The sequence below is a fragment of the Corvus hawaiiensis genome, chromosome 26 (genome assembly GCF_020740725.1).
Source record: "Corvus hawaiiensis isolate bCorHaw1 chromosome 26, bCorHaw1.pri.cur, whole genome shotgun sequence".
In the NCBI taxonomy this organism is placed as follows: Eukaryota; Metazoa; Chordata; class Aves; order Passeriformes; family Corvidae; genus Corvus; species Corvus hawaiiensis.
Window position 1 is genome coordinate 23,185,277 of NC_063238.1, and position 12,278 is coordinate 23,197,554.

The 12,278-nt window shown below is 34.5% G+C and overlaps 1 protein-coding gene across 6 annotated transcripts in view; it reads left to right on the forward strand.

Annotated features, from left to right (window-relative positions):
• The window catches only part of VPS13B (vacuolar protein sorting 13 homolog B), a 438,036-nt gene that overhangs the window by 196,830 nt on the left and 228,928 nt on the right, over nucleotides 1-12,278 (forward strand). For 5 of the 6 annotated variants that reach the window (XM_048287162.1, XM_048287160.1, XM_048287164.1 and 2 more), the window contains 2 exons: nucleotides 2,973-3,082; nucleotides 11,582-11,729. In XM_048287162.1, coding sequence (XP_048143119.1) covers nucleotides 2,973-3,082; nucleotides 11,582-11,729 — 258 coding nt within the window. The remainder of the gene's footprint in view (nucleotides 1-2,972; nucleotides 3,083-11,581; nucleotides 11,730-12,278) is intronic. The other variant, XM_048287161.1, reaches the window with a different exon arrangement.

Below are 12,278 nucleotides of genomic sequence, written 5' to 3' on the forward strand. Positions count from 1 at the left end.
TGCAGCCTCCCCATCTTTTGTTCCTTCAGGAGAGAGTGGGAATTAGTGAAGGAAGGAAATTATTTGCCCAAGCTGAGCCTGGCAAATGACACCATGACTCAGGAAATTCTCAAACATTAAAGATTACACGGTGTTGGGTCCATACTTGTTTTTCAAATCTGTTACTAGATAGATGTAATAGATAACTCTGGCCAGAACTGAGAACTGGAAAGGAAACCCTAGTATGCTATGGGACTAAGGTCTGTTTTTTCTGAAATGTAAATTTAATTAAAAGGAGAAAAGGGGAGGGGAAGAAAAGAAAGTTCTCCACAATCTTAATGAAATCCAGGGAACTCAAGCATTGCATTTTGACGGAAACAGAATAGCAATTAATTTTTTTTTTTAGGCATATGAGGAGTCTGCTGCCAGCTTCAAGCTTGATCCTCAAATCAGTGAGAGCTTCTTTAAAAACTGGGGAGGATTCTTATTTCTTGGCATGAAAACAGGAGGCAAATCTGAGAAACTTTTTTTACTAGGTATTGATTTTGAAGAAAGCTGTTACACAGAAAACAACTTTACATAGGTGATTAAACTGCCCTTAAATACGGTGGCTGAGTAGCAAACACAGCAGTAAATTTCAGTAATTTAGTGTGACAGAAGTGGCTTAGGAAGCTGAAGTTACCTGACAGTCAAATTGAAAGACAAATTTTGTAGCTGCTTATCTGAGTACTTCTACTGGGTTTTTTTGTTTGCTTGTTTTTATTTTTTTTTATATCCCAGATACAAGCTATCAAAAGGCAACTGGAAAAATGTTTACTCTTTGTGCGGCCTTACTGAAGAATTTTATGGGATTGTGCTAGTGTTGACTTAATTGAAGGGAAAAGAGAGTTTCAGTTCAAAGCTTGACTTAATTGTATTGAACTTCCTAGTTGTAGCTATTTTTTTTCAGTAATCAAGAAACTATGTTAAGTTATTAGAAAGTTGTGCTACAGTAACACTGTATTTTTCTTTTCAGATGTCTGCTAGAAATGCAGGATTTTCTGTTGACTTTGCCTGTAGGCTGACTTTATGCTGCACTCATTGGGAGGTCTGTCTCCCACTTGTCATATCACATATATATTAAACCTTTCATTAAGTACTGCTGACAACAGGCGGTGTCTCTTCAAGATGCAGGACTCTTTTACTTTGGCATATAAGTATCTTATAAAAGATAATGATTGTAGCATATATTTTATCAATCCTCTGTTGCCTTCTGCTTCCTTTTTCTGGTTTCCTGCACATCCTGCCACAATGGATCTGCTCTTACTTGTGTGTTACCCCTTCATGCTTGACATTGGCTTTTCCTTTAACTGCAGATTTATTTCTAAGGTTTATTACTGACATTTAAAACCTTCAGCTCACATGGACTAGTCTGTGTATAGGAGTTCCTCACAGTGTGTGTTCCAGCTCCAAGCCTGTGCTAGGCTGATGATTTATCTTTGTGTACTTCTTGATGGCCATTTTCCCATTGTGCTTATCAGGCTTTGCTTGTGTCACCCCAGGTTGGTGGGTCCTCTGCCACTTGGAATTCAGCTGGTTTTAAAATTTTTTTATATACAATAAACTCATAACTTACATTTTTAAAATTAATTTCCCATTTATAATTTTTCTGATGTGTCTTTTGAGGCACATGTTTTTACTGTTTTTTGGAAAGTACATTGAATTGTGTGTCAAGCTTTCTGAATGTATTTGAATTTATTATTAAATTCAGATTGCTGCATAATTACATTATATACCATAGAGTAAATGTAGTATTTATTGCTTTAGGAACTATGATTCTTGGTATTATAGAACTACTGTAATTCTGTGGAATTTGGTGTTGGGATCTTCCAGTAACCAGGATTTAGTTTTAAATTTATTTTGTTATTTATTTAATTATTTCATTTATTAATTTGTAGTAAAATTGCAAAGCTTATGTGAAAAGATAACTGCCTACTACTACTTGCCTCACTTCTTCAATAGAAGAATTCTTCTGAATTGTACAGCTCTGTAATTATGTTCTGCTGCAATAGATACATTATCATTATTATACACTATTAGAAAAAAAGCCTCACCAATGTATCATCAGATTTTTAATGCAGGTTTAATGGAGATAGTGCTTCATAAATTAGGTTTTAGTGTGCATGGTTTGATGTATATGCTAATGTTTTTGGGTACTGAGATAGTTTTTCTCCTTTTTTGAGCCTTAACATTTTCCATGTAAGTTTTTCTTCACAAATGTAAGGAAACTAGAAGTTTACTTTTAAGAAATAAAGTAGCCCTGTCTTGTCCTAGGTCTTAGAAGGTGAGATTTAAAGAAAATAAGATGTATATAATAAAGCTTAGGAAAATCCTAAGAGCTCACAGTACAGAAGCTGCCAGTGTTGTCAGAGTTAAAAAATTTGCCTTATTTTGCCTAACTCATCCTCTAAAAAATATTCACGACCATTATTACATGAAAAATGTTTGTCCTGAGCTTTGGACAGAGCACTAGTGTAAAGTAGGCTTGCCTTTATTAAAAGAACTCACTGTCCTAGACCATGGGGTTTTTTTAATTGAGGTTGTGGGGAGTCATGCATTATATTCTTCCCTTTCTGTCAAGGGTCTTTTTGACTCATTTTTTGCAGAGTTTTAATGTTGGCTGAGAATTTGAGGGTTCTGTGTATTCAGTTACACAAGCAATTTTGTGGAAACAAGCATTTTTCTTGACAAAAATTATTAAGCAAAATCAAAATGCAAGTTGCTGCAATTCTTTGATGTGTACATTTCCCTAATACTGGTAGTGCTGGTAAGTTTCTCACTTTGAGTAAGTTATTGACATTTATGCTTTAAGTATTATTGTTTATTATATATGTAAATCCAAGCCAAAAAAAAGTCTGCATTAAAGATGATTTGTGTGCAAGAAAACTGAATATATATAAGGAGATTCTTGAGAAGGTAGTTTACAGTTTTTTTCTCTTTTCTATGGCGTGCAGGTGCTGTTCTCTTGTCCAGTGTGCAAGGGTTAGCAATTAATGTTGATCCAGTCCTGTATACTTGGCTCATCTACCAGCCTCAGAAACGAGTTAGTAGACACATTCAGCAGGTATGTATTTTTGAAGGAAAAGAGATGGGGAGAGGGGAAGCTTTCACTTCTATATATCCTGATAGTGCATTTTTCCAAGTATTTGTTGTTTGTTACCTCTTCTGTGTAGTTTTTTGCACGCACTGTTGATCTTATTTTGAATTATTTAAAATGTTAAGTTGGCATATTAAAAGTTTAATTTCACAATTTTTTCATTTTTAATTAAAAGAACAAAGAAAGTGGGTTTGTGTTCACCATTTAGGATCATTATTTTGCAACTAATTTTAACTACTGAGACATCATAAGCCTGTGTCTGAATAGTACATCATATTTTAAATATTGGGATGGTCTATCAAATAATTGCATAACTGGTTGTAAAGTCAGCATTCTTATTAAACCCCATTTTAATAGGAGATGAACCATACAGTTCATAACTTGACAGAAGTGAACACTGTAGCAGATTCTGTATCATGTCAAAATACATATTTGCATATGAAGTGCTTGAAAAAGAAGAAGCTAAGGCTGTGGGTCTGTGTGGTGCAATGGTTTCTTTGACATATTCTTAACCCTAATTTTCATGCCACATACTCCTGACCTGAAAAGAACAATGGTTTTGCCTTAAACTAGACTTACTTATAACTGTTATTTGGCAGAATTTCCTGGAACTTAAATTTGCTATAACTGATCAGACTGGTGGTTTATGTCATGTGATGTTCTGTCTCACAAGTGGTCATTTATTAAGTGATAAGTGTAAAAATCTTTCGATATTTGTCTCATAACTATAGAATACTGTGCATGTCAGAGAAGTTTCATTCTGGGCCCCTGAAAAGGGAGGATAAACATGACTTGTAAACATTTGTTTCTTTTGTGTAAATGACCTTGCTGGGTAGTAGTTGTCAAACATTAATTTGAATCCCATTAAGCTCATTCTGCACCAGCATCTGAAAAACTTCACTGTGATAGTGAAGTTTTATTATTGTTTTAATAAATTTACTCTGCTTTAAATGTATTGAGTTATTCTTCATTTCTGCATCATAACTGGAGCAGCACAACATTTCCTGGTATATCTCTTCTGCAAAACAAACCATTTTTCTACTTCTTACTGTTACGTAGCCTTCCAAAATGTAATCGATCCTGCTTATCCTGCTTATTTCAAATGTTTGTATAAAAGTGTCTTTAACATCACTGTATTTAATCAGCTGTTAGTTGATGCTTTCTCTTTTGATACTGGGTGACTAGATGGGTTAAGTGACTGCATTAGGAAACTTGTTTGTCCCAGGTTTTCATCATCAGTGGAAACATTTTTAGCCAGATTTTGTTTAAGTATTTATTTTGTAACTTGTGTCATTACCTTATACAGTCTTCTAAATTTTTTCATGATTAAAATTACTGTATCACAATTCTAATGTTATTAGCATTTAGAATGTCTTAGAAATTTGAAATTATTTTAAATATGAGTTTATAAACCCAACTGTCAATGTCATACTATTTTCATCATTAACATAACTGTGGTAATGGACGGCATGTAATAATATGAATTAAAGTGTCTGTAGCAGTCATGAAGAAACTTTATTTGAAAAGAAAACTATACCTGTATTAAATTAGCCTTAACCACAGATTTTTTCTTTATGTAATGCTATAATTATCCTAGAATAAGGACTCTAGTCAAAGTTAGGCCTTGTGCATTATTTTTTGGAAAAACTCAGCTTGTTACCACAGTCTAATTAATATAACCAAACAAAAATGCTCTATAAAGCCTTCCTAATTTTTGAACATTTAACAGAATAGCCAAAAGATATGATGCTTTCAAGCAAAAGTTATGGTCAAAATGTTATTGATTGGTAAAGTTCTTTTCTTCCTCTATTTTAACTGTCAGTCTTATACAATTGCAACAGAAAAAAAAGAAAATACTTTCTTTAGAAGTTCTTTGTATGATTCAGAGATCTTAAGATATTTTAAGTTTTAATGTCTACTTAATACAATGGTTTTGCTCTGTCATTTTGAGTAAGTCAAAGTTGTGACTTCTATCTGAGAACACAGAGTTAGAAAACCTTTCAGTATATTTGGCTCTTGTGTATACATTTAACTCATAATGTTAGTACTTGATACAATAAGTTAAATGAAAATATTAATTTATTTCAGGGTACAACTATAGTCATGTAAACTTCTGATTGCATAAAAGACAGGGCTGGGATTGTCTGGCTCCCCACAGGAAGGGGACACCTTTACATATGAACTTCTTCATATTTGCCTTTTAACTATTATTCTGGGATTTTAGGTTTAGGTTTATAATGCCAATTTGGTGGTACATGTATTTTTTATCTACTGAAATCCTCACCGTGTCTGTTATAACTGGTTTTATCTGAAAGCATGAAAAGTTAGAAATACGGAACATAACAAGCTGCAGTTTTACAAAACTCATAACATTTCAATGTCTTTTTCATAAAGCCATGCTATGTCTTCTTTAAGATTAATATGATGAAGCCACTGAGAAATGTAATTCTCTTTGGCCTCACTGAGATTTTATTCAGCTGGAACAGAACAATGACTGACTGCTGTGCTGGGATGTGGGGGTACATGCAGCCCAGTGAGGATCACCTTTCTTCATTTATTACTGTTGTCCTACTGCTAGCCAAAGCTCTGTTGGCATCTTGCTGCCCAGCAGCTAATAACTGTAGAACTGGTGCAATAACTGAGGCCAGTATATTCATGTTCATTTTTAAGAATACTTTAGTCTGTACGGATGGTTTTTGTAAAATGAGCTGTAAGTGTAGCGACACTCAGTGTGGGAGCAGTTTGTGCACCAGTTGCTTATCTGCTTAAACCCCTTGCGTTTTTTTAGTCTGAGTGCCCTGTTGAAAAGGTAAATTCTTTATAAATGCCCTATGAAAGGTTAATTTGAACAGAATTTGACAAAGATACCACTACAGAGTGACTTCTTGTACTCATGCTGTTTATAGCTTGTTAACAATGCCTCCCAAATAAAAAGCAAAATAAAGCCAATTTTAAAGGCCTTGTTTCCAGTAATTTAATATTTTATTTTGACATTTTTGGAAGATTTTCTTCAGGTGAGTCTTGTGGAAGCAAGGCCTTGTTTCTAGTAATTTTTAGCGATTCTTTAATATTTTATTATGACTATTTTTTAAGAATTTTTCAACTGTGGCTTTAATTTTGTAAACCAATGCTGTTTTTCATATATGTGCTCTCTTGTAAAAGCCCATACTTAGCTTTACAAGATAAAACTTGGAAGTTTCTTTTCCTTGATAAGGAGCCTTAGCTATACTTTGATATGGGACAGTCAGTATGTGTGATACTTTTTGCAATAAATTTATCAATGATTGCGTGCCATCTTTCTCAAATGCACATTACTGTAAAGCCTTTGTAACTTGTCAATACTTTTCTTACAGTATTGATTTCTGTGAGGTAAGATGCGTAATTTTAGGGAAAGACTGAATTACCAGAAATATGCACACATAGATGTGTAATATAAATCTGTATTGCTCATATTTTTGTCAGGTTTTTTTGGCTGTTCCATACATGTGCATGTGTCACTACATAGTTTAAGGAGCATTTCAGTAACAGAATAGATCTAAACCCAAGAGGTCAGGTTGAACTATTAGTCATATATACTAAGTCACTCATTCCAGATTCATCATGCTTTAAAAACACTGGAATGTAATACACCTACCTGATTTCAGAATCCAGATTTCTCCCTCTTCTCATGAACATCTGCACTTTGGAAGACTGTATCCCAATTCAACCCCAAGAATTTTTTGTCAGCTGTGTAGGTAGATTAAAAAGTCAGTCATTAACAATTCAATTTAATATTTTTTTTCTTCAACTCTGCTTTTTCTCTGCTCATTTTCTTTTTTCTCTACCATTATCTTAGGAATTTTACTATGTTATAAAATCCTTTCACAGCTTTATGGAAAGTTCATTGTGAACTGAAGGTAATATCAGTCTTGATGTGTGTACTTCAGGTGGTACTTCATTCACAAGTCTGCACCAGAGATCTCCCTGGAATTTTTGACTAAGATGAAGTAATTTTATCATCTTGACTTGATCAGTAGACTCTTGTAGAACAAGTCGAGCCTTTAAATTGTTCAGTCTGAGAATGACTTTTGGAATATTGCACATCCTTGATGCTTTAAGAGCCAAATGCTTCTGATAATGAATGGCAATGAATGAATGACACAATGTAAGAGGAAGTTTCATTACCCAAACTTAGTATTTTTCCATGTTGCAGCGAAGTCGGCTGTTGAGGGCAGAGCTGTGCTGCCTCGTTTTTCTCTTTTACCTTGATAAATAGCTGGAAAGGCTTTGATAAAACAAGCATGTTTCTACAGTAAACATAATTATCCTCTTGGTGTGCAGAGACTTCTCAAATTGTAATAGATTTTGATTTCTGGTATTGCTTGCAGGTCAGAAGCACCGTGTTTATCCCTATCAGGTTCCGTCACCTCTTACCCCATGGAAAGCATTTAAGTTTCTGAAGGATACAGAAATGAAGTTGCTGCTTGCTTCAAGAACTAAAGCTACATGAAACTCAAACCTTGTATCTTCTGCTTTCAGAGGCCCCTTGAAACTGGTGATGGAATGCTTTCATCAGTTGGTGAAAATGAGGGGTTTCTTGGCTGACATCAGTCCATCGCATAGGTTTGGAAACATTACAGCTAATCAGTGATCAGTCTTTTATCTCAGCAGAACACTTTCCCAATACCTGAAATGCATACCTGAAGCAGTCATAGAATTTCATCTGAATTAGCAAGTTCACCTGCCAGGAAACAAGGTGGTTTTGTGAACCCCAGGGGTTAAGCAAGCCTAGTCTTTTTATTTAGCAATTAACTTTAATTAATGCAATTTTATTCATTCATTTCATTTTAATTGGGAACTAGGCCTAATGCCTTGCTTTGTTTGAACTCTCTGAAAAAATTTAGGTGTATTAGTAATCTTAGAAATCAAAACACTTAGATGTAACTTGGTAGTCAAGCAGTGATTGCAATTTCATGTCATTAGAACTTGCTGCAAGGTACACAGGGTGGATCCTCCTGGCAGTCACAGCTCATTCTGGTACAGTTTGGACAGTCCTGTAAGCAAGGGTAAATATTCTTCTCTGAGCTAGATAGTGATTGCATGAAAGTGATCTTAGATGTTCAATAAACACCATATCTTGAGCAGAACTGCTCTCTCTCCCCACTCCAAAGACTTTGTTTATTTTTCTTCCTTGCTGGTTGCAAGCTCCTGCACATGTAAACATTGGGCTGTGTACATGCAGCATCCACCATACGGGATAACTGGGTTTAGTACCATCTCAAAGACAGCAGCCTATGTCTGGGCTGAGGCTTTTGAATTTGACATTTCACAAGCCAGTGATAATATTTAGGTTCCTATCTTGGAATATTCTTTTGCCTTTGGTTTGATATTAGGGAGGTGACTGTATAGGCATCCCTCAAATGAAAGTTACTTGTCTGCTCAGTTGTTCAAATTTTCTGTAAAACTTATATCTCATGTTCCTAGATCTGCCTGCAGTCTCTTCAGCCTCACACTTGTGGGAAATTATAATTCAGAAATAAAATATTTAATTACAAAAATTCCCAAGAAAAATAAAATATTAATTCACCTAAGGCAAATTAGTCCTCTTTATAGTATATTTTAGCTTTAGTTAGCTGGCATGTCTCCACATAAATCAGGAAATACTTTGGCCCATTGTATTTTTGGCAAGTTTTTTTTTAGCTATTATTTTTCCAAGCCTTTCTCTGGTTTTAGATCTTTATCATTTCCAAAGTTGACCACATAGTATGAAGTAAAGAAAAAAAAAGTATCTGTTGATCTATTTGCATGCTTAAGTGTTTGTGTGTTTTGTGTACACATACTTAATATGGTGTGTAATGTCAGATTATTTGTGCCTATAAAAATTAAATTAAGAAAAGGATTGCTTGTCTGTAGTTTTTCAGCCACTGCTTAAAAACCTAATTGTAATAATTACATTTGAAAAGTAGTAAGCTTTGTTATTTTGAATTCCATGCATTTTTATTATTTTAGTATTCTGTATATAATTGCATTGCATTCTTGCATTGATAGAACCGTCAGTATTCTAGAACAGGATCTGATTTTGACTTTGTGTCAACAAAACAGCCTCATATAAATGCTGCTGTAGTTTCAGAACTTTGTTACATGCTTTTTATCTTCTATAACACTACCAATTAGTAACCATAAAGCTTAATCCCAAGTAGGTGTATTTAAGCTTTACTACATACTTTATAGCTGGCTTTTTGGATTCCAAAATTTTGGATTTTTGATGAAATGCTTATGATAACACTAGCCTGCAATGTCTCCTTTCCCATCAGATTCATCTTCTCCTACAGCTGTGGGGCTCTTGTCATCTGCTATTTCCCAAGCCACAATTTCCTAATCAGTTTGTGGCTAAACCCCAAATCTTGATGATCCTTTTCCATATAGTTCAACACTGATCTTTCATCTTCTGGATTCTTTTAACCAGAAATCTTTTGCCAAAAACCTGACAAGATTGTACTGGGCGTCATCAGCAGCAACATCAGGCTTGATTTCAGTGAGCAAAGATAAAACAGCTGTTTTATTGTCCAGATCAGCACTCAATATTCAGTCATAATTTTTTCCAGCTTTATCTGGCTGTGATAGCCTTGATGTTTTTCACTCTTTGACTAGTGGTGTAACTTATTATATTTTGCTGATCCATTTCTTCAGTGGTTCAGAAATAGATACAGCTTCTTCAGGCGGTATTTCCATCCTGTTGTCTTTTGTACTGTCCTGTAGTGTCTGCATTCATTCTTCCATAATTCTTGCTTCACTTTGGCAAGTCAGTGTTCTTGCAATGTTACATCCGGAATTGCCAAATCACGGCTCAACAGTTGCTGTCATGGGAAAGCTGCAGATGGCTATGCCTTATGAAAGGTTGTATCAGATAAATTGCAAGATTTTGAAAATAAGTGGTGTAAAATGTCTGATGAAAGTTTACAAAACTTCAAATCCTTTCCCTGTATGCAAGTGGGAAGTATTTCTGTGGTGTAAAGGTTGTCTTTTCAAAGCTGACGGGGATTTTTGTTGGTGTTATAACTAGAGGGTATGCCAAGGTGGCATGTTACTGTATTCCAGAAAAGCTTTTTAGTGCTTTTGGAGACAAAGCTAATGACTGTACATATAGAGGGAGGAGGAGAGATGAGAGTTCTGTTTGTCATTGACATTAGTATTTTTCTATTAACTTTGCATACCACTGTATATATAAATTGATTGTTTTCACTGGAGTAGGATTAAATAGTTGATTGTCTTATTTTAATTTACTTTTATAGTGGAAAATGGTGAAGGCGTTTGGAAGTCATTCCCCTTCAATTAAGTGATTTTTCTGTTTGTTTTGGGGTTTTGTATGTGTGCACATATTGCACACTGCTTGATTCAATGATCTGTTTTCTATTGGAGAAAATTTACAAGCACATTGCCTGCCTCACACGAATTTGTTTCCCACAGAGATTCCTAATGCAATGTGTGAGGTTTCTCATTATGCAGTTATATGGATTACATTTTCACTCCAATATGAACAAAATTAAATTACACAAAAATTAAGATGCGTGTAATCCTAATGTCTGATCTTTAGAAAAAAACTTTGTCATCTTTAAATGATAACCCTCTGCAAAATCAGCAGTAGAAGTATTGGGCTTTTGTCAACTGGGATGCATCTGCATTTTACATAGCAGCTGATGTTACAGCAAAATGTTAAGTGCCAACTGTATAGCAACATGGAAGATCGAATTGTTTTTAATAATTTTGTCTTTTCTAGCTTGCATTAATGAAAGAGTAACAACAAAGCCAATAGACTCTTTTCATTTGTTCCAGAACCCATGTGGATTAATACACATCACTCTTTCCTAATCTTAAAATAAGGATGCAGTCCTTCAAACTTGGTTTTAATGTCTTTAGTTTTGTATAGCAGTTTCCCATTTTGAGCAGTTTCTCATTTATTGATATGCTTGAAAGACAAAACAATTCAAAATCAGTAGCAGTCAGTTAAATCTTATATTTAAAATTTTTAGAAGAAGCACAATAATGTGGAAATATCCATACATCCTATATTTTGAAGTTTATTGAAGGTTAATAAATTCCTTTGGGTCTTCATAACTGGCTAAAATTTTCCAGTTTCCATTAAACATTTAGATAATTATTTTACTTCAGTCATCAGCCAGGTTTATTCATATGATTTTTTGTTGGCTAACAACCATGGTACTCTAAGTTAGTTTTATTTCACTTTTTTGTTTTCATAGAGCTTTTCCTCAGACTAACAGGACTGAAATAAAGAACTACAAGTGCAAGTCTGAATGTAGCATTTCATTCCAATTTGTTTTCAAAATATTTGTGCTCCAATCAGTGTTTCAAGTTGTCTTCTATACATTTCAAAATACGTAGTTTAGAACAGGTTTCTCCTGACAGTGCCATAATTCAATATTAATGTGTTTTGGTTTTTAGTGGTTCATGAGGTGCTTCTTTTTCTAGCAGTCTGTAGGAGCTGTTCCGCTTGGTGTGTCAATAACTCGAAAGAAAGAGGATGAAGCATCAGTTGGAAGTGCACCTTTGGCAAGGCAGCAGTCCAATCAAGCCTCTGAGTATGCCAGCAGTCCTGTCAAAACAAAAACAGTAACAGGTATATCACTTAATTGAAACTATCCATTGTGCATCTGCAACCTTCCTCACTTACATGCCTCCACAACTGAACAGCGTCAGCTGTGCAAGTACTGTGGAAAAACTTCTGGCTTTAGAGAAATTAAAACCTTTAACATTAAAACTAATCAAATGTATAATTTTCAAATACATGTATATTCTCATTTTTGTTTCGGGCTCTCTTTGGGGCCCTTATAGTCTCACATAACACATTTTGTAAAATGAGATAATGGAGATCTGCTTTCAATAGAATATCTGCTATTCGCCTTGATATTTAGTCCATAATTTTGTCAGACTTCACACTGTGATTAATCTCTAATTTCAGTCAGTCTGTTTACATTGCTTAAAGTCTGGCATCTGTGGAAGTCAAGACTTGTGCATAAACAGTTAAAGTTCACTGTTTTCAAAATCAGTCACCCATAGAAAGTGCATTTGTTGGCACTTCTGCTTATGGAGTTCAAGAAATTATTTATTTTAGGAGTATTTTCTGGCCACTTAAGAATCTAAAGTGAAACTTCATTATCACTAATCA